Source organism: Salminus brasiliensis, chromosome 10 (assembly GCF_030463535.1).
Source record: "Salminus brasiliensis chromosome 10, fSalBra1.hap2, whole genome shotgun sequence".
NCBI classification, from domain to species: Eukaryota; Metazoa; Chordata; class Actinopteri; order Characiformes; family Bryconidae; genus Salminus; species Salminus brasiliensis.
This window is the reverse complement of record NC_132887.1, coordinates 457,088-480,721: the sequence shown is the minus strand read 5'-3', so window position 1 is coordinate 480,721 and position 23,634 is coordinate 457,088. Positions and strand designations below refer to the sequence as shown.

Genomic DNA, 23,634 nt, shown 5'->3' with positions numbered 1-23,634 from the left:
AAATACAGCCAAATGACCCCTGTCTTCAGGAAGGCACTCTGGTGGTTCTCTAAACCGTAGCGTCCTGCTTGGTGACAGATCCAGTGCTCAGTCAGCTCAGCTGCGCTCGGTTCCAGTAAACAGCCATTAACTCTTCATTACAGATTCAGACGCAGCCCTGCTTTCACCTCAAAGTCTCATAAAGCTCAGCAGAGCCTCTGCCTGCGAGGCTAATGTAGCTAACATGTAATGGAAGCATGGAAGCCTATACAATTGGCTGAAGCCTTCATTCTGGGTTTTGGTTTATTGTGGGAACAGTATGAGCTACCTGGTGGGAGGTGAGCTTACAGTCCTGGTCAGTAGGAGTGGTCTGGCGGTTTATTCTGTACCTTTTGAAATTGTCCTTCAGTCTGCGTTTCCTGTTTTTTCATCAAAAAGAGCCTGTGTCTAATATTTTGTCCGTGTCTAAAACAGAAGACAGCTGGCTATTACACTGACCGTTTCTCTGCAGAAATAAAATATTATAGGGGCAGTGGTGGCTCAGCGGTTAGAGCGCCGGGATATCGATAACAGGGTTGTGGGTTCGATTCCCGGGCTCGGCAAGCTGCCACTGTTGGGCCCTTGAGCAAGGCCCTTTACCCTCTCTGCTCCCCGGGCGCTGGAGTTGGCTGCCCACCGCTCTGGGTGTGTGTGTGTACTCACTGCCCCTAACACGTGTGTGTGTGAGTGTGTGTTCACTACCAGATGGGTTAAATGCGGAGGACACATTTCACTGTACAGTCCACGCTGTACAGTGACGAATACGTGCACCTTTATCCTTTACCTTTATCCTTTTAACCCAGAGGATCTTGGGATATGCAACACAGCAAAGGATACACCTACGCTGACTTCAAAAATTAGGGTACCTCAGCAGGCAGCATTTCATACAGTTGATTCGGACGCGACTCGGTACCTCAGCCTTCGTTAACTGTCCGAGAAGGCAGCTTTCAGTTTCAGACTCAGCCTTGGAAACATCATAAACGCTTAGCGCTAATGTGACAGTAAGCTAGCACGCCCCTGGGTGGTCTTCATGGCCGCCTGATTGCAAATAAGCCGAACCCTGCCACTCAGCGAAGTAGAGATTATGGTCTGTAGAGGTGAGCTCAGGCAGCAGCTCGGTGAGACACTTCAGCCACAGCCTCACTGAAAGCTCCCTCTCTGCTACAGACTGCAGAGATCTGCTATCTGAGCTATATACACATCTGATCTACACTTCAGTTGGTAAATATGTGTATCAGTAGTAAAAGCCTCTGTTAACCTACACAGACATGCTTACTGATACTGAGAGGCCAGTTTTCAATACCAGCTTTACTGTGATACACTGTGATAGATTGTGATATACTATGATATACACATACATATGTGATATAGTGTGATAAGGATTTCTGTAAAACCAAGGGAACTGGAACTGTAGTGGTTGGTTCAATGAATAACACCACTACCTGCTAGTGAACTACAAAACCATGTGGGAGGTTCAATTCCCGGCCTGGGTGACTATACTGCACTACTCTAGTGAGAGTCTTTGGGCTAGACTCCTAACACTAAAGGTAAAAAAAAAGGTGCACGTATTTGTCACTGTACAGCGAAATGTGTCCTCTGCATTTAACCCATCTGGGGGTGAACACACACTCACACACACACATGTGTTAGAGGCAGTGAACACACACACACCCAGAGCGGTGGGCAGCCAACTCCAGCGCCTGGGGAGCAGAGAGGGTGAAGGGCCTTGCTCAAGGGCCCAACAGTGGCAGCTTGCTGAGCCCGGGAATCGAACCCACAACCCTGTTATCAATATCCCGGAGCTCTAACCGCTGAGCCACCACTGCCCCTGGACACTACATTGGCTCTACCTCATACAGGTAATCTTGCATTTCGCTCTGGATAGGAGTGCCAGAGGAACGCCAATTCTGTCAATTTTAACAGTTAAATATAAATAATAAATATAAATAATTGATTATGCAACTCTTCCATGCCTTTAAATAAATGAATAAATAAATAAACAAAATATACCATAATATACTGTGAAAATGCCAAAATATTAAAATCATAAACATTTTTGGTCATTCCGCCCAGCCTTACTTGTTAGCTATATTAGCCTCTCAGCTCCAGTGTAAAGAAAAATGTGGCTAAAGCTAAAGCTTAAGCTCGGTCACTGGCACATGAGGTCAGCTCTTTAATTATTTCCAAACTGGAAACACTGGAGCAGACATTTCCCCTTTACTCTGTGTGTGTGTGTGTGTGTGTGTGTGTGTGTGTGTGTGATGTCATGATGACGCTATAGGGCGGAATATATCAGGCCCGACTGGACTTTGGATTCCTCAGAGCGGCCGGCTGGACGCCTGTAGCCGCACTGTGCAACAATAAGAGCTTTCAGCAGCTGAATATTAGCCGTGTGCTCAGCGCTATTGTGCTCTGTTGCCAAAATGCTAATCATGTGACCCAGCGGTCATAAACAGCAGCAACTCAAAGGGGTCCAAGCACCCTCTAAATCCACCCCACTGACCCTGAGACACACACCATGTAGCTAACATAGTGACATGCACAGAACCAGGCGCTTACATGCAACCGTTTGTGAACTACACTAAATGTCCAAATGTTTGTGGACACCTCTTCACCCACTGCTGACACTGTAGAGAAGAAGTACTGTCAATAGAATAGGACTCTCTGGAGCGGATCAACTTCATGACCCTATTGGCTCCATGCTGCCTAATGCCAGGCGTGGGCTAGAGGGGTATAAAGCCCCCCAGCATTGAGGAGCTGTGGAGCAGTGGAGGAACTGTGTTCTCTGGAATGATGGTGGAGGAGCTCCATCCAGTACTTTTGGGATGAGTTGGGGATGATGAGGTGGGGTGGTGATCAATCATCCAACATCCTGACCACAGTAACCCTTTTCCGCTAAATGCAATCAAATCCTCACAGCAATGTTCCTCCAGAATCTAGTAGAAAGTCTTCTTCACTGGACAGTAGAGACAGTTACTCCAACAGAAGCAGGATCAGCTCTTTTAATAAGCTTGATTTCGGAAGAGACACTGAATGAGCAGGTGTCCCAATACTTTTGTCCATATAGTGCATTAATTTAGAGCAGTTGTTTGGAGTTTGTCAGTGTGGACTTTTACCTTAAACCTTTAAACACTTTCGCTCATGTGGAGTTAATGTAGTTTAACTTTGACTACAGGTTGTGTGTGTGTGTGTGTGTGTGTGTGTGGCTGTTTCACACAAATATGCAAAATGCCAGTTCAGGACTACCCTGCTCCATATCACTGCTGAACAGAAAGGAAAGATTCTGCCCAGGATTGTGTTCCTAGTGTCTGGAGCTGAATTCTTGTGTACAGATGGGTATCAGTATGGGCACTGATAGGAAGGGATGGCACTGGTATGAGTATGAACAGGTATTAGTACGGGTAAAAAGGCATGAATGGCTACTTGTATGGGTATGGGTGGTATGGGTATGCATGGTCTGATTTCAGATGCTCCTCTTAATTCAAATACTGGACGTTTTCTGCAGATCAGAGACTTTGGCCAAGAAAACTGATTCCAACAAAATTACCTCAGTACACTGTTCCCAAATCTGACCACTAAGGCTCAGACCTCCAGGCCCATTCACCAGGAATTTATGGACGATGGTGTTTTTCAATGGTTTTAAAAAAAAAAAGAAAATTAAAAATGAAAACTTGCTGTGTGGGGAGAGCTGTGTAGCTCCACTTACCTCCTCCACCTGGATGCGTTTGGCCAGGTCGTCCAGCGTGTCGGCTCTCTCCAGCGTCTCCACGCCGTGTCCCTCCTCCTCCAGCTCCTCCTCCACTCTCAGCTCAGGCACCTCCAGATCCAGTGGCTCCTGTGGTTCTCTTCCAGCCTCCAGCTCCAGAGCTTCCACCGCCTCCTCAACCTCTACCTCGTCTTCTCCTCGTTTCTCCTCCGTCTCCGCCACGTCCACCCGCTCCGAACCCAGGTCCTGCCCAGTGTCCAGAGACTCCCCTCCTCCCTCCATTGCCACTCCAGGCCCTTCAGCCCGCTGTGTGTCGGTCAGCTCGGCCACTGGAGTGTGTGTATGTGTATCTGCCGGTCTCTTGCCCTCCTCCTCCCCTCCTCCGCCAGCTGGGGGGCTGTCAGTCACAGTTAAAGAGGGCGTGGCTGAGAGAGAAGAGGAGGTAGGGCTGGGGGAGGAATCGTAGACATGTGTTTTTGTCTCCTCCTGCTGACCAAGAGGGGAACTGCGGCTCTCTTCAGTAAAGTCACCCTGGCTCTTTAGCTCCTCCATCAGCTCCTCTGATTCACCGAAAGAGAGAGAGAGAGGGACAGAGACATAGAGAGAAAGAGAGAGAGAGAGAGAGAGAGAGAAAGTATATGTTACTTTACACTGGGTCTCTGATGCCATACACAGCTGAGCCGATCAGTGGGAGTGATCTGTCAGTATTGATCCTCTGTTCCTGTTTTCTACAAGCTGATCAATAATGTAAGACACATCCACTGCTGCTCCCTCTGAAAGCGAGAGAGAAGCAGAGTGATACATTTTTTATATCACAGAATATATACAGTAAACATTGTGTATATCTGAAGTGTCTACCTGTAATTAACTCTATATAACATTAGAATAAACCCAAATAAACATAAAGTCAGTGGTCAGTGAGAGTGTCTACCTGTAATTAACTCTATATAACATTAGAATAAACCCAAATAAACATAAAGTCAGTGGTCAGTGAGAGTGTCTACCTGTAATTAACTATATATAACATTAGAATAAACCCACATAAACATAAAGTCAGTGGTCAGTGAGAGTGTCTACCTGTAATTAACTCTATATAACATTAGAATAAACCCACATAAACATAAAGTCAGTGGTCAGTGAGAGTGTCTACCTGTAATTAACTCTATATAACATTAGAATAAACCCAAATAAACATAAAGTCAGTGGTCAGTGAGAGTGTCTACCTGTAATTAACTCTATATAACATTAGAATAAACCCACATAAACATAAAGTCAGTGTTCAGTGAGAGTGTCTACCTGTAATTAACTCTATATAACATTAGAATAACCCAAATAAACATAAAGTCAGTGGTCAGTGAGAGCGTCTACCTGTAATTAACTCTATATAACATTAGAATAAACCCAAATAAACATAAAGTCAGTGGTCAGTGAGTGTCTACCTGTAATTAACTCTATATAACATTAGAATAAACCCAAATAAACATAAAGTCAGTGGTCAGTGAGAGCGTCTACCTGTAATTAACTCTATATAACATTAGAATAAACCCAAATAAACATAAAGTCAGTGGTCAGTGAGTGTCTACCTGTAATTAACTCTATATAACATTAGAATAAACCCAAATAATCAGAAGGTCAGCAGTCAGTGAGAGTTTAAAATCTTATGTTTATTTGTTTTTTTTCCGTATGTTATATATTTTTACAGGTAGACACTCTATTGACTCACATCCATTAACCAAACTCATGAAGATCTGGAAGAGTTCTGAGGGAAACTAGGTTTTGGGGGCGTGTTTACAGAGATGAGATTGGTGACAGTCTGAGTCCAGTGTTTGTTAGCAGCGTTAGCCTAGCCTGTCAGATATTACACGTGTCTGGACTGATGGGCTGAATCTGAGCTCAGAGATCAGTACTGACACTCTGCCTTTCTCTGAACTGCTCCTTTAATGTTAGTACGGTCAGTTAGCCTTTGGATTAAGTTGCTAATAACCTGAGCTACAGGCAGGTAGCCAGGTCTAACAGGTGCACCTGCTACAGAGCGAGCGAGCGAGCGAGCGAGAGAGAGAGAGAGAGAGAGTGGTCAACACTCCTACTGACAGGTGGCTGGACAGATGGGGTGGTGGGCAGAGAGAGAAAGTGTGTGTGTGTGTGTGTGTGTGTGTGTATGGTTGTCATGCCTGGTGTGTGAAAGTGAAACCCGGCTGTGTAACCCAACGCTGAGCAGCGCAGTGTTCAGGTAACACACACCAGCTCACAGAACCGCTGACACTCATCAATAACACATGCAGCAGGATTCTCCAAGTGTGCGTGTGCGTGTGTGTGTGTGTGTGTGTGTGTGTGAGAGCATGTTAGCTGTAGGGGTTTGGGTTGAGGCAACCCCCTGTCTAACTGCTAATGTGTAGCCTTTAGCTTGTGTGCTCAGTCAGTCAGCAGCTGAATGAGACGGCTGACTGAGCCCTGAGGATCAACACCGATCAACACCGAGGCTCAAACAAAAATCAGAACCGATTCCAAACGAGAGCGAAATCAGAACCAATTCAGGTGAAAGCAGGGAGAGTACTGACCAGCGGTGTAACTGAAGATGCCCCTGCTAACACACCGTCCACTCTACTGACTATTTCTGTCTGCTGGAGGAGACGGTGGACACACAGCTGTGTTTACACAGCATATTACCATATTACTGACACTGAAACTAGAAGTACATCTACACACAGATTCTCTCCCTCACTCACACACACTCACACACACACACACTCACACTCACACTCACACACACACACTCACACACACACACACACTCACAGTTTAATACAGTGTTTAATTTGAAATAAAGGAAAACTCCAGTGTTTTTAACCCAAATCTCTCTCTGCTGCTTCTCTGGTGATTACGGACAGTACGGTACCTGTACTCCGGCCTGATGGTTCTACTGGAGCTGCAGGTGTACATCAGGTGTGTACGTCAGGTGTGTGTACCTCAGGTGTGTGTGTATGTCAAGTATTAAGGGAAACTCACCTGAACTGCATGGGCGCTTGGATACACTCCCTTGGTCTGCACTGATCACACTGTTCTGCTGTACTTTGGCCACCAGCTCACACTGTGTAGAGACACACACATAAACACACACACACACACACACACACACACACACACACACCTCAGCCAGCCTGTATTTTAACCCCTTAACTGCTAAAACTTTTACTATTGTTACTATTCCTATTATTGTTAGTATGATTACCATATAGTCAGTGTGTTTAATATCGGGGTATTCTACTGTCTTATAAAATACCTCAGAAATAACACAGCCCACCAATTCATCTGCAAAACATTTCAGTTTCAAATTCACCCCAATTAAAAACAAGAATCTGGCAACCCAGTGGGGGAACGAGCCAGCAGATGATATGCAGGCATGATGAAAACATAGGGTTTCTGTTTTCCAACAGTTAGCTCCCCGCCCAAACAACACAGACCCACACAGAGGAAGCGGCCTGTTCAGAAAACCCCCACACTGAATATCAGGACGCGTATCGTACCATAAATACACCAATACAGTGTTTAAGGAGTCGCATACAGCAGCGGCTGGATAATAATAAAGATTAATAAGCCATTAATGAAGCTCTGAAAGGTAATATGGATATTTTCAGTGGTTAAACTGGTTCCAGTAGAACCTGCTCTTGGTCATCTTTTCAGGTTCCCATAGAAACGCTGTCTACCAGTTTTCCCACCAATCAGACAGATGTTTCTCCAGATTCCCCCTGAAAACTGTTTCTGTACCCAAACAGTGTGTGTTTTGATGACGGGTGTGTTTGATGTGTAGATCAATGTGTAGGTGATTAATGTGGGTCAGGAGTGTACTGTAGATGTGATGGTGGGTCAGTCAGAAGTGTACTGTAGAGGTGATGGTGGGTCAGGAGCGTACTGTAGATGTGATGGTGGGTCAGTCAGGAGTGTACTGTAGATGTGATGGTGGGTCAGGAGTGTACTGTAGATGTGATGGTGGGTCAGGAGCGTACTGTAGATGCAGATATTCTGACGTGTTGAGGTGGGAAAGCCGGTCAGTGTAGAACTGAACTGAATTAATAGAGTTGTGACTGTCAGTGACTGTTACAGCGCCCCCCTCAGTCCCTCAGTGTGGCACAGCTAACCCCTGTTATGGTATTTACACTCGCTCTGCTTTCAGCTGGATCAATCAGAAACTGATGATACTGAGATGTTCTGACCGACTGCACAGATATTATTTTTAATATAATAAATTAATAATAATAATAAACAATACATTTCTGACAGGTGAAAAAACAGCAGCATCACACACTCACCCTCTCAGAGCTCCGCGTCGGTCTGCAAAACAGGGAAAAACAGCAGAGTGTCCATCAGAAGCAGGTCAGGCAGAAGCTGGACTGTGTTTTCCTCCCTCTCTATCTGAGCGTATAAACGCTTAGCCAGGGTAGCGGCGCTGCCGGTCTGCGCTCAGCGGGAATCTAATATTAGCGCGGCACATTTCCCATGCTGAAACACTAGCGCCGAGCTCAAATTGCCCAGAGTGCACCGGTGGGCCATATGTTGGTGCGATGGCAGCGAGTTCCCGCAGCGCTACACCAGGACACACGCTAGCTTTACACAGGAGGAGGATCTCAGGTGTGGAAGCGGGAGGTGTAAACAATTACCCAGCCTTAAAGCGACAGTTCAGAGAAATGCTCACTGCGCCCCGTTTCCTCCACACAGTCGACCAGCTGAGATGTGCTCAGGGTCTGAAGGTTGCTGCTTTAGTACAAGGCTAAAAAGCAATGGAACTCTATGTACACCAGGTTAGCATGATGCTACCTCAATGCTAACTAATTAATTTAGCCCTGCTATTTTCAATAATGCCTGCATATGTCTCTCACACTTCTTATGTGTGTATATATTTCAGTGTATAGCAATACAGTCGTACTGGTCACTAATGCCACTAGTTTATGTACGTATTCATATCAGAACATTATGACCACCCCTGGTTTGGAATGAACTCTGCCCATCCTATCAGCTCCACTGATCGTACAGTAGCACTGTGTCGTTCTAGAAGTCCAGACTGTGTAGATCTAGTCTCTGCAGACTCTGTTATCAGCCTCCTTTCTCCCCACAGCCCTGAACACCACAGAGCAGACCGTAGTATTTGGGTGGAGGGCCATTCTTACATTCGCACTGCAGTGACACTGACTGGCCTGGTGGTGGCGAGTGTGTTAGTAGTGTGTGTTGTGCTGCTGGTGGTACGAGTGGATCAGACACAGCAGTGCTGCTGGAGTGCTTAAACACTGTGTCTGTCTGTCCACTCACTGTCCACTCTATTAGACACTCCTACCTAGCTGAAGCTTATCTGCTAGACCTTCATCAGTGCCCACAGGACGTCATCCACAGGACGCTGGACGATTCTCAGTCCAGCAGTGACACTGAGGTGTTTAAACACTCCAGCAGCACTGCTGCGTCTGATCCACTCGTACCATGTTTACAATAAAACTGTGCTACTGAATATTTAATGGCAACAAACCTCCTGTCATTTTTCTTGAAATAGAATAGATAACTTGTTGCTGTATTTAAATAATTTAAATAATCACTAACCCACAAACCACAAGTGCTAATTGGTGGGGCATAAGCTCCCCTACATATGAGGCTACATTAGCCTCATAGCTCCAGTGTAAAAGTAAAGGAGCCTGGAACAGGTCTCAGCTGATCGGCTGTATTTGGGGTCAGAGGGGAATCTGTACGTTTAATCTTTATCTGAAGTTTGACTTTAAGTCTGGGTGAAACTGAGCTCTCAGGAAGCTCCGGATGCTCAATATTTACTCAGGCATTAAGAGTTGAAGCTTCCGAGAACTCTCAGCTGCAGAAAGCGTGTTAAGCACCTCAGTCGACTATTCTGCAAAACATTAGTGAAAATGTCCATTAAACTGTTTTTAGTGCTTATGAACGCTGAAGGACAGAGCTCCACCACTACTGCACTGATATACAGCAGAGTGGCATATATGTAATAATCATCATAATAATGATGATAATAATAATAATAATGCATATGTAATGTCCCTGTAATAATACGATTCCACATGTATTACATACATGTCTATCTTTAAAAAAAAGAAAAGAAATGCTGTGTGTGTGTGTGTGTGTGTATGCATGTGTGTGTGTGTGTGTGTACTCACTGCCTGTGTGTCCTGCAGATGTGTCTCAGTCTCTCCAGGTGTTCTATATCCCAGTCACTGCTAGAAACACTGGAGGTCTGATACTGACCAATAAGCCTCCATCTGCTCTCTGAGGGGGGGGGGCGCATTATTATATAACAATAGGATCACACACACATTCACTTATGAAATCAAAGACTTTCTACTAGATTCTGGAGGAGCATTGCTGTGAGGATTTGATTGCATTTAGCGTTAGTGAGGTCAGAATGTTGGATGATGATCACCACTCCCCCTCATCATCCCCAACTCCTCAACTCATCCTAAAGTACTGGATGGAGCTCCTCCACCATCATTCCAGAGAACACAGTTCTTCCACTGCTCCACAGCTCCTCAATGCTGGGGGGCTTTATACCCCTCTAGCCCACGCCTGGCATTATTAGGCAGTATGGAGCCAATAGGGTCATGATGCTGATCTGCTCCAGAGTCCTATTTTATTGGCAGTACTTCTCTACAGGGACTAGTATTCGATAGAAGGGGTGTCCACAAACATTTGGACATGTAGTGAAATTACATATGATATATAACGTATTGTGTAGTGTATGGTGTATTACCCCAGTGCTCCTGCAGGGCGGCGATGTTGGACAGCACTCTCTCATGGTAGAGCTTCTCCAGCTGGAGGAAGCGGATGGCCCGCTGGTCTGCAGTGTCCGTTACGGAACAGAACCTTTAAGAATACTGTGCTCCGTTCTTTAGTTCATGTTCTAGATAACAGTCATACGGAGTCAGAATCCGCACAGTCACGCCTGTTAGAGATTACTGAACACCTCCACGCTGTCTGAGGCCTAGGCAGCAGTGCTAATCGGTGGGGTATAAGCTCCCTGTTAGCTTTGAATAAGCGCGTATGAACAGACTGCAAGGCTGGACCACCCAGAACATCCGACCTTCTGGACCTAAACACACACTCACAGCAGAAAGGATACAGTCTCCCTCCAGCACCAGAGCCTCCGCGATCTGCAGAACAGAAGAAAGTCGGTCAGCTTTAGAGCACAGAACCCTGTTCACCGACAAGCCAAAACATTATGACCACCCCAGATGAAGGTGATGGTGCAGATGATGGGACAGAGCTTCTTTGTTAGACGGTAACTGAACAGGGGGTTCTCGTAGTCGGCATGTTGGATGCAGAGAAATGAGCAGCGTGAAGACCTGAGACACTCTGACAAGGGTCAGAGCGTTATGCCACATGACTGGACAGTTGGAGTGTCTCCCAAACGACCGCAGCGCTAACGAGGGGCTCCCGGTCAGCAGCGACCAGGAGGGAGTATCTACCAACAGTATCCTGAGGAGAGGCAGACCACCACTCTGAGAGAGCTGCCTCGGCATCACATGGAGGAACAACAGTGTATGAGGCCAGTGGTCATAATGTTTAGCTTGTGTGTGTAAGGTTCTGTAGGGCAGTGGGGGAGGGGCCTGAATATGCAAATAATTTACAAACGCTTCATACAGCAATAAAAACACCATTCATTAAAGCAGAAATCTGTACAGCGCCACACACACACACACACACTCACACACTCACAGTAGAGAGAAAACTTACCCAGCAGCAGCAAAACCTACTGACCTTTCTTCTCTCTATTGTCTCTCGTTCTAATTCTCTCTCTCTCTCTCTCTCTCTCTCTCTCTCTCTCCTCTTGCCCCCCTCCTCTCTCTCAGATCTGCATGTGTATGAGGCTTTGCGCTGTGAGCTGGAGTGAATCAGAGGGAGGGAGCACACAGGAATAAAGAGCAGCTGTTTTTACAGGACGGTGTCTAAAGGCTGTGATCTACACCAGCGGTGGTGAGGGAGTGAGAGAGTGAGTGAGCGAGCGAGCGAGGCTGTGCTTGGTAATGAGCTCCTTATAAAACCCTGAATGGAGGGTCAGGATGGAATGAACAGTCTGGTTTGTCCTTCTATGGCGCGTTTCCTCCGTTACTGTGGGCTTTAATGACAGACTGGACCGCCCAGCCGGACCCTGCAGATCTAATCTCAGCCCTGCCCCACTGACTGCAGCGCACCATCACCGGCTGTGTGTGCTCCCTGCTGCTGCTCTCAGGGTCTGTGTGTGACTACAGTCATACTAATACCCCAGATTGGGTCTGTACCCGGTGGTGGATGAGCAGGTTACCATGGTAACAGCCCTGAGTGACAGCAGAAACCTGTTGTTCTTAATAGACTTACACACCGGCTTTAACACCACGTTTACTGACCCTCACAGATCGTGGAGCTGCAGGCAGACGGTGCGGTGTGCACTTCAGGACATCCTCAGACTAAACAGCGCCAGGTTTCACCAGTTACATCACGCCTTACATGCCTTTTACCCCAATTTTCACCCCCAATTTAGAAGAGCTGAATCACCCAACTCTCTCGTTAGGACTCCCCTCAGCACTTGCCACGCTCCCAGCAGTAGGAGGGTGAGGACAAGCACATGCCTCCTTAGATACACGTGCAGTCAGCCACTGCCTCTCCATCACCCGGAAGCCAGCGCCCTCGGAGGAAAGCTCTGCATCCCCAGCTCCGATACATCAGCCAACAGACGCCTGTGCTGACCAGCACCGCAACAGGAGTGATGTGTGGAGAGAGAGGGAGACATCTATCTACCCAGAGAGAGCACGGCCAATTGTGCTCACTCAGGTACCGGCTGCTGATGGCAAAGCAGCATGACCCGGGATTCGAACTGGCCTCAGATCCAGATCCAGTTCTGAGCTGAGCCACTCAGAGCCCCCAAAATGGGCTGGTTCAATCTGACTCGTCATGAAGATGGGGCTTCCTATTCAAGTGTCCCATTCTACTGTAAAAGGTGCTGCAGTTCTATTCTGGTATCTGAACACCACATAAGGTCTGGATAAGCCAGCCTAACAACAAGCGATTCTGCATCAGCAGCTTCCAGAGTGAACGCTTAATCACCAGTAAGGCCACAGCCATCCGGCAGTGTCCCAGAGAGCCGAAAATTGGAACAGAAATCCCTCCAAAACAATCTTGTCATTATTAAACTACAATTAAGGATTAGCTTATTACCGTTTAAATAGACTATTGATCATCTTTGTCACCAAATAATTAATTACTGAAAATACTGTAATAATATAACATATTATTAATACATGAATAAGCAACTATTACAGGATTTTAAACACGAATAAGTAAATTATTAAATAATTATTATGCTGCTAATTATTATTATTAGAAATTGTTATGATGGATAATCCTCTCTTACTGTCACAAACCTATCATAATAAAGGGGGAGGAGGAACAGCTGGTTAAAATCTGGACAGATGTGCTCACAGACCTCTGAGGTCATCACCAAATAAGGATGAACTGGGACTGGTCTCTTTATCACGGTCATTCATTCAAAACTGACCCAAAACAACTTATTTTCTTCTTCTTTATATGTGACGTGTCCACAAACTTTTTACAAGCAGTGAGTATAGGTGTGTGTGTGTGAGAGAGATGTGTGTGTAACAGGAGTGTGTGACCTGGTGCAGTGTGAGAGGCAGCAGGGCGTCGTCCCCTCTCTCCTCCAGTACACACACACACGCTGCCAGCGACGGACCGAGCTCCAGGGAAACAGCGGCACCAACTGGGACACACTCCGGACTCAAGAGGCCTTCAGATGCTGTAACACACACACACACACACAGATCAGAAGACTGGTTGCTAGACAGATTATTACTGAAGGATGAAAGCTAACACTATTAGCACTGTGCTCTCGGTTCTACAGCAGCATCACGTAATATCATCTGGTGTTTCTGAGATATCAGAATCAGAATCTCTTTATTTCACCAAGTATGTTACACATACAAGGAATTTGTCTTGGTGAGAGCAACACGTATGACAAGTAACAAAAAAACACAGAACAGATTATTTACAGTCTTAAACTAAAGGAAAATTACACTAAACAATAAACAGGGTAGGGGATACATTAAAAAAGTAAAAAGTACTAAAGGTAATAAAGAGCTGATATTTACAGAAAAGAACATCTGTACAGGTGTGCAAATAGTCATAGTGCAGATAGTCAGAGTGCAAATAGTCAGAGTGCAAAATAGCTGTTCAGTCCGGTTTGGTACAGTTCAGTTGTATGTTTTGAGGTTTACAGTGGGAGGTATACTGACCAATGTCCAGCAGAGCTCTAATCTCTGGATAAACATCAGATACAAATCATTCATACAAACCCTAAATCATACACCCCAACCACACACACATCAACCACACACACACATCAACTACACACACACCCCAACCACACACACATCAACCACACACACACATCAACTAAACACACACACCCCAACCAGACACACCCCAACCACACACACATCAACCACACACACACACCCCAACCACACACACATCAACCACACACACACACCCCAACCACACACACATCAACCACACACACACATCAACTACACACACACACCCCAACCACAGACACACACCAACCACACACACACATCAACCACACACCCACCAACTACACACCCACCAACTATACACACCCCAACCACATACACACACCAACCACACACACACCAACATCCAGCACATTTATGTTGTTCAGTCGGTCAGGACTGCAGTAAGCATTCATGTTAGAACTGAACCACATGATAAAAATACCATACCACAGTACATTTTAAGAAGTACTGCAGGCAAAAGGGGTGGGGCTTAGGTGTTGTAGGCTGAGTGGGTGGGGCTAAAGTGTTGTAGGCTGAGTGGGTGGGGCTAAAGTGCTGTAGGCTGAGTGGGTGGGGCTAAAGTGCTGTAGGCTGAACAGTATACCGTGCATATCGTCAGGAGCAGAATTCCTGCGGTTTATCTGGATGGAGTGAAACTAACTGTAAATAAAAACATTAAACATCTTAATTAATATTATATCTTGTTAAAACGTGTTTAACCCAGACCATCAGTTCTACTTTAGAGAAGAACACAGAGCTCTCTGACGGCTCTGCTCGACAGGTCTGTTTATATCACTGCTAGCCTGTTCATCCCCACGGTCTCCATCCTCTACAGAGCAGAAATCCTGCACACACTCAAAACACATCCCCGGATCAGTGTGCGCTTAACACTGACCAGTACAAAACATGCAGAGAGCGCCGGACTAATCCCAGCCCACACCCTTCAGCGAGGGCAGGGACAGATGGAGGATATTAGTCTAAGTTCCTCTACAGCTCAGCTCCTCCATGTACTGAACAGAGACCACCGGCCTCTTCCAGACAAGGCTGTCTGTCTGTCAATCACTTCACTCCTAAGTGTAGCCCCGCCTTCTTACAATAGAGCAGAGACACTGGGGATTTGGAGAGGACAGTAAGATGGAAGTGGGCGGAGTCTCAAAATGGGTGGAGCTACATATCACACTGCAACTATCCAGCAGAGGCGCTAGACCTGTGACATCTTGACCTTTGAGAGACGCTGCTCTGTCCACGTCTCCTGCAGGCTCTGGTGTGGAGGGAGCAGGCCCTGGCCGGGTCATATGGGCGTGTTTGTTTATCCAGGTTTATATCATAACAGGAACTCGTCATATAAAACTGTAATAAACTCATAACATAGGTGTGTGTGTGTGTGTGTGTGTGTGTTGTGTACCTGTAGGGCTAGGTGATTGTGAGTGCTGTAGCTGTCCGTCTGGTTCGGGAGAAAAAGCTCCGCTGTTACTGTCCATCTCCTCTTCGTCCTCCTCTTCCTCCACTTTAGAACCTTCTTCATAAGCCTGAGTGATGAATAATAACAGTGATGATCACAGTTCCTCTTCAGTACTCATGATTAGTGATGGAGGAGTTTTATAGAAAATGGGGATGCTGATCTGTTCCTCAATCCAGAATCATCCAGCCATTTGCAGTTAGCAACAAAGTTAGTGGTTAGAGCGCCGGGATGTTGATAACAGGGTTGTGGGTTCGATTCCCGGGCTCGGCAAGCTGCCACTGTTGGGCCCTTGAGCAAGACCCTTTACCCTCTCTGCTCCCCGGGCGCTGGAGTTGGCTGCCCACCGCTCTGGGTGTGTGTGTGTACTCACTGCCCCTAACACATGTGTGTGTGTGAGTGTGTGTGAGTGTGTGTTCACTGGGTTAAATGCAGAGGACACATTTCGCTGTACAGTGACAAATACATGCACCTTTACCTTTTACCTTTTTACAAAGTTGACTTAGAGTTAGCTATTTAGTTAGCAGAATTAGCTAGCATTAGCTCATCTCATATTTTTATTAGGGGTTGGGATTTTTAGTTGATTTGCTTGTATGATTATTGTAGCAGAGTTAGGTAGCATTAGCATTAGCATTTTCAGTCAGGAGCGCAAAAATGTACAACCGTTAGGGCTCTATCTTACACCCGTCGCGATGCTCACTGCTATCTTACACCCCGCCAACAGTCTATCTTCACGCCTCCCGCAGATGTTTAAATAGCAATTGCACGTTACACCCGAAATACACCCAAGATTAATTAAGCCAGTCGTTACCATAGCAAAGATTAAAGAAACTGTGTTGCTTAATACATTGTTTTTGCTCTCTGAACATTAGCCTTGCGTTTCCATCTTGGTTCTAGATCCTAGATCCAGCCCTAGCTCTGAAAACTCTTCCTAGCTGAAACTGACCATCAGGAAACTGTTTTCAATAATGACTGATAATTATCAATATCAAGGAAAACTGTGATAGGATGTTTTTAACCCTATCGACCAGCCGTACTTCATCTTCATCCTCCTCCTCCTCCTCCTTCTCCTCCTCCTCCCCTGTGTGGTTGTTGTTGGTGGAGTCCTGATGGATTCGACGTCCTCCCCCTGGGCCCTGCTCCACCTCCTCGCCCTCCTCCAGCAGGCGGTTGTGGTTCTGGTCGGGGCTTCGTGCTTCCCCCTGGCTCTGGAGCTCCGCCTCCCGTGCCAGACTCCGCCTCACCGGATCCTCGCTCTGACACTGTCCCTCATCCATGAGCTCCGGACCCCCCACAGCATGAAGAGAGAACGGAACTTCCACAGCCCGGACCACCACAAACACACACACACACTCACGCTGAACACCACACACACACACACACCTGCAAGAGAACAGACACACAATGTACTACTGTATAAAAGTAAGATGTATTATTTATGTTATTGTCTTTATCTAAGTGTCTTTAGATTTTTAGGTAACTGTGTTCATTAATACTCTTCATTTTATCTGATAAAAACTGTGAGCAGCATGACAAGTGGTCTGTAAATAAAGGACATTAATATTATTTATTATTATTATCATTATTATTATTATTATTATCATTATTATTATTATTATTATCAGGGAATTGGGAGGTGGCCAGTAGGGATTATTCCTGAACTCTGGTGATTTAAGGCAGGTTTTCTGAACGTTACTGTCATTTAGACGACACTGCTGGAGGGCACCACCGAATAAACACTAAATAATTACACTCCACCCGTAAACACATCAGCACCAACAGACACAACTAATACACACACAATACATAGACAAGCATGTAGAAAAACAACAGAACGGTGTACGATTACTGCACACTGAGACAGTTTCAGAAATAGCTGCATTATGAAAAAACAGAGCTTATTTAAATATGAAAGTAATTACTGCACATAGTCATTTCGGCTCGCTGTTTGGAGTGGTACCAGGGATGATACAGATACATCATAAAAATAAGGAAAATCACTGAATGAGGAGAAAAATCAGTGATTTCTTATTTAATTTGTGATTTCTAATGTCACAGCTTTGTCCCACTGTTAGCAAAAAGAGACAATGATGGAAATGCTGCTTCATCATCATCATCATCACCACCACCATCACCCCTCAGCTGACCTGCAGTGAGAGGGTGTTTATCTGATGAACAGGTTCAGACTGAGGAGGATCTTTAAAAACAAACAGAAGATAAACACTAAACAGTGCATCAGTAAATCAGCTGACTCTACCTTCAGTACTGATGCACACACACACTCACGCTGAACACCACACACACACACACAGTCTGAAACTCCGCCCATCACTACTGCTCTAATGTGGTCAGTCCAAAACTCCGCCCATCACTACTGCTCTACTGGACACAGAACAGGGAGCAGAGCTTGGACCCATTTAATATACTCTATAGTTTAGCCCTGCCCACTCAGCCTACAGCAGTTTAGTCCCACCCACTCGGCCTACAGCAGTTTAGTCCCACCCACTCGGCCTACAGCAGTTTAGTCCCACCCACTCGGCCTACAGCAGTTTAGTCCCACCCACTCGGCCTACAGCAGTTTAGTTCCACCCACTCGGCCTACAGCAGTTTAGTTCCACCCACTCAGCCTACAACAGTCTAGCCCCGCCCACTCGGCCTACAGCAGTTTAGTCCCACCCACTCGGCCTACAGCAGTTTAGTCCCACCCACTCGGCCTACAGCAGTTTAGTCCCACCCACTCTGCCTACAACAGTCTAGCCCCGCCCACTCGGCCTACAGCAGTTTAGTCCCGCCCACTCGGCCTACAGCAGTTTAGTCCCGCCCACTCGGCCTACAGCAGTTTAGTCCCACCCACTCGGCCTACAGCAGTTTAGTCCCACCCACTCGGCCTACAGCAGTGTAGTCCCACCCACTCGGCCTACAGCAGTGTAGTCCCACCCACTCAGCCTACAACAGTCTAGCCCCACCCACTCGGCCTACAACAGTCTAGCCCCACCCACTCGGCCTACAGCAGTTTAGTCCCACCCACTCAGCCTACAACAGTCTAGCCCCACCCACTCGGCCTACAACAGTCTAGCCCCACCCACTCGGCCTACAGCAGTTTAGTTCCACCCACTCGGCCTACAGCAGTTTAGTCCCACCCACTCGGCCTACAACAGTCTAGCCCCACCCACTCGGCCTACAACAGTCTAGCCCCACCCACTCGGCCTACAGCAGTTTAGTTCCACCCACTCGGCCTACAACAGTCTAGCCCCACCCACTCGGCCTACAGCAGTTTAGTCCCACCCACTCGGCCTACAGCAGTTTAGTCCCACCCACTCTGCCTACAGCAGTTTAGTCCCACCCACTCAGCCTACAACAGTCTAGCCCCGCCCACTCGGCCTACAGCAGTTTAGTCCCGCCCACTCGGCCTACAGCAGCCCCAACTACTTTATTTGAGCTTAATCTGTGCATGTTTTCATGCTGAGCGAGAAAGACTGAAGGAGTGAATCCAGAAAAACGAGCAGAACAAGAGCAGCTAGAGGATTAGAGATGAAAACACACACACACTCACACACACACTCACACTCACACACTCACACACACTCACACACACACTCACACACACACACACACACACACACACACTCACACACACTCACACACACACACACAACAATACAGCAGTCCCTACCACAGGAAATATTTGTTCTCTTTTATTATTATTACATAATTATTATTATGGGATAGATCACTGAACATGCAGGATTCTGCAGATTAGAGGAATGAGTGCTGCAGTACTGAGGAGTGAACAGAGAACAGCTGATCAGTAGTGATTTACTGCAGGAATAAAACTGAACAAACACAGAAAGAGGAACTGAGAGTGAAGAGCACACCACATGGGTTCTAGTTCCTGGTTTGGGAACCTCGGTTCTGTGGTCAGCTTACTGAACACTCTCAACTCTATTGCTCTTTTACAGCAGACTGATGTGATTTATACTGTGAGCACCATTCAGTACCAGTTTCACCTTAAAACAGCAGAACCCTCTGGTGGTGGAGCTGCAGGAGGAGAACCTCTCTCCAGAACTGCTGTGTAACGCTGCAGAACCCATAGAGTCATTTTAGAGTAAAATCCTGTAGTGTTACTCTACCACCTCCGCCCACATGCTGCTACACCTTCAGATCAAGCTTCTGCAGCTCTCACACTGTCCAGAAATGCACGTGTACAGCTGACCATGAGGGTGTAATGTAGATTAAAAGGAGGAGTTTACTACACGAAGAAAAATTGAGCAGGACAGGATTAACGCAAAGCATTTACTAAAACTACTGAATATTATTTGGATGCAATTAAGACAAATATAATAATAATTTAATATGTTTAATTTTGTTATCTATTTCTATCTAGTTTTTTATAGAACCAAAAGTGGTTCTATGGCATCATTAAAAGAACCAGTCCACAAGCTTTCTCACCTGTATCATCACACCTCCACCCCATACAAACACACTCTGCACCTGCACGCACTTACTGTAATCTGCTCGATCACACTGCACCCACAGAGACTTCTCCCACCCAAACTACACCTAAACATTTCAGAATATATATAAACATTTAAATTGCTTCATGGCTTTAAACCAGTGCAATATTAAAATATATGGGTCCTATTTTAGCGATTTTTAGACGAGTCGTCTGCAGCTCGATTTGGGGCGTCAGTGTTTCTTTACTTTCGTTACGCCGGGGAAAAGTACAGCTTACGCGGCTCTGTCCTGTGAGTCTCATAATTAATCATGGGTGTGTTTGTTTTAGGCGTAATGTGCAGTAATAAACCAATCAGCGTGTCTCTCGCCGTTCGCTTTAAGAGCCAGGTGCGGTCTGACTTTGGCGGATTGCTATTTCAGTGGAGCATGGCGTACGGTCTGGGGAGGCGTGCTGAACGGCGGAGCGTCTCGCCTCTAGAATAATGATATTTTACTTTGTTTCTGTTTATTTCTGATGTAAAAGTTTGAGCACTGCTGTGTAACAAGTGGGGGAGTACGAGTGTCGCGCTGCACACGCCTGTGTTGACAATGTTATGCATTATTACAATATACATTATTATGATCCTAATCTATAACTGAACTGATCTTATAAATCTCTCTGAACCAAACTGGACTTCACTGCAGCACCGGACTGATACACAACACGCAGAACATTTGCACTAGGATTATTTGCACAGCTGCACAGATGTTCATTTTCTGTAAATGTTTATATAATTATGTCTGTACATAAAAGGTGTTTTGGGTTTTTTTACAGCTCTTTATTACTTTTGTATGTATTATTCTTTCATTTTATTTATTGTTTAGTATATTTTTCTCTCTCAGTCTAATACTTGTTTGTTTGTTGCTCTCACCAAGTACAACTCCTTGTATGTGTAACACACTCGGTGAAATAAAGAGATTCTGATTCTGAACACGCCAGAAATTGACCTGAACACCTCATTTCGAGACCATCGCACCCATCTGCGTAGAGATATTCACCAGCAGCACTGCTGTTTACACGTCCCGGGCGGAAGGCGTGCAGATAGACGGTCGGTGGGGTGTAAGACAGGGCCCATAGAGTATGTACAGTGTGTGCATAGATTTCTATTTTGTAAATATACGCTTTTCACTCACCTGCACACCTGTGTAATGTGATGAGACAATAAACCTGATCTTTTAGTGTAGTTCAGGCGTCTGGGTGAACTATCGCTTTAAAGCTGAGGTTGTTGCACAGTGGAAGAAGAAGAAGAAGAGCTAACCTGATTAAAGGAGCACAAACAAACAGGATAACGAGTCACTGGGGGATCAGCGGCGGCACGTTCACACTCTCCGCACACCAGGGAACCACAACCACCAACACACTGTGATCTGAAGGGATGAAGTGGACAGTGTTACCGGACAGTCTGATATATATGGTTGGTTGGTGTGATGCAACAGATAACACACCCTGTAGGAGACTGGGGTTCGATTCCCGGTCTGGGTGACTATGCTGCAAGACTCCTAACACTACACTGGCTCACCTGCGTAATACAAGTAACCCTGTGAGTCGCTCTGGATAAGAGTGCCATAAATATAAATATATAAAGATATGGGTTAAAGCAGTGAGTTAAAACAGTGACAGTCAGCCAGGGATCCTACAATTATTAATAATAAATAGCTATACAATATACTGAATAGATTATAATATTTCATATTTAATTTGAATAAATGTTAATTATTGTAGAATATAGCTATAGCTGAATGTGTGTATGGTGCTATTAGGGATGTGCATAAGGGAACACTCGATTTTGTAGTTTTTAAGAGTGTTTTAGGCCACAGGGTGTGTCTGGTGCGAGTCGAGAGGTGTTTTGCTTCTTTAAAAGATGTAAAATATGAAAAAGAGCTGAAAACAATCGGTTATATTGCTTATTTTTGTCTTTTTCGAATTCCCCGTTCCACCTTAAATGGTGCAGGGGTTACAGTAGTACCGCCTCAGGCGCCAGAATGGAACTGCTGCACCATTTAAGGTGGACCGGAGAGTTCCAAAAAAGAAGCAGCAAAATTCAGTTTCCGTGCGGTTTATTCTATACAAATCAGATCAAATATGAAATTTAATCACCTTAAAATATTCACACTACAGATTCCCTTTTATATAAGCCCCATTTATACATTAAACCGCCCTCAGCACACAGCTGCTGACCATCACCTCTGTTTATTATGATACGAAGGAGCACGGCGCGCATGCGCACTGCGCACACTCCGCAGCCACCGCTCACACCGTTTCTGTCATTCGGTCCGCGCGGTGTTTGTTGTTGTTGTTGTTATTATTGTTGTTGTTGTTTACAGACTCGACTCGTTTGTAAATAAAGGTATGATACTCACACACCGCACTGCACGCGGAGGCTCGCGCGGACAGATGTGCAAAGGTGCAGGCGAAGGTCCGGAGCTTCAACAGCGCGCGGCTCTTCCTGACAACACCATCCGGGACTTTCACTCTCACTCACCTACAGCAGTGCTCCCCTGCTGGACGCTCAGCGCAACTACACGCAGTAACACGCTGGATTTAATAATTAACTATAAATATTACAATAAATTGATAGAATACTTATATATTATAATATTGATATAATATACTAACACTTATAATATAGGAAAAAATATGCTACAATATAAAACAACCAAATCTATCTATCTATATCTATATCTATATATATATATAATACATCTGCATATAAATATATTGGCATGCTTTATTTTTTATTTAGTAATAATTTCTACAGTTTTGTTCTTATATTGTAAAATAATACTAACTATGTCTCATAATATCAATAATAATAGCAACATTATTGCTATTACTACAATCTATATTAATATTAAATTACAGAAATTATTTATACAACATAAAAACAATAACAGTAACCACAAAATTTCTTTTTTAAACTGATTAGATCTAAAACCTGAAGAAAAAGCCCATAATCCTCTTCTCTTATCTGAGCTCCACTCAGAGGTCGGAGTTCATAAACCATCACTATCACAAACTGATGTGAATGAATATTTGCATATTACATTACGCTCTTGATTTTATTACTAATTTTTCTATGGAACGGCTCATTTAAAGCAATTATTCTACAAAGAAAATCACGTGTGTGGGTATAATTTTATTAGAAGGTTTACATTCACTCCTTAATTAATGAAAAAGAAAATAAAGACAAATAAATATATAAAACACCCACATTATGATCATACCGCCATCATCATCATCATCATCAGCACTGATCTGCACTGCAGAGACACTGTGAGTCAGAACACCCTGAATAAACGGCCCGAGAGAACCACCGTGTTCAACTTCAGAAACGGGCTGAGGAGTTCCGAGGACCTGTTTAATGAGCCGACAGCAAAGAAAGTTCAGTGCAGAAGAAAATACATCGTCTGCAGGTTTATCATCAGCTTATCGTTTCATATTTAATACGACACACATCTGAACCCACACCAGCCCTGAAAGCCTCGCTTCTATTAAACAGTGGCTTTAACAGACTGGAATTCCCACTCTGAGGGTCTGACTGTAGCAGAGGTCTGCAGGGCTGCACCATACTGCGATAGGTTATCAATAGATTACTGTGTAGTGATTATTG

At 45.3% G+C, this 23,634-nt stretch overlaps 1 protein-coding gene across 2 annotated transcripts in view; it reads right to left on the bottom strand.

Moving 5' to 3' along the window:
- The window catches only part of cnsta (consortin, connexin sorting protein a), a 31,308-nt gene extending 8,829 nt beyond the window's left edge, over positions 1-22,479 (bottom strand). The window contains exons 1-11 of one of the 2 annotated variants that reach the window (XM_072688928.1): positions 22,385-22,479; positions 21,283-21,391; positions 16,567-16,912; positions 15,476-15,599; positions 13,372-13,511; positions 10,845-10,875; positions 10,476-10,562; positions 9,886-9,994; positions 8,032-8,053; positions 6,731-6,812; positions 3,725-4,284 (exon numbers count right to left, since the gene is read on the bottom strand). In XM_072688928.1, coding sequence (XP_072545029.1) covers positions 3,725-4,284; positions 6,731-6,812; positions 8,032-8,053; positions 9,886-9,994; positions 10,476-10,562; positions 10,845-10,875; positions 13,372-13,511; positions 15,476-15,599; positions 16,567-16,806 — 1,395 coding nt within the window. In that variant the 5' untranslated portion in view covers positions 16,807-16,912; positions 21,283-21,391; positions 22,385-22,479. Of the gene's footprint in view, positions 1-3,724; positions 4,285-6,730; positions 6,813-8,031; positions 8,054-9,885; positions 9,995-10,475; positions 10,563-10,844; positions 10,876-13,371; positions 13,512-15,475; positions 15,600-16,566; positions 16,913-21,157; positions 21,392-22,384 lie in introns of both variants that reach the window. The other variant, XM_072688929.1, reaches the window with a different exon arrangement.
- Between the last annotated feature and the right edge of the window lie 1,155 nt (positions 22,480-23,634).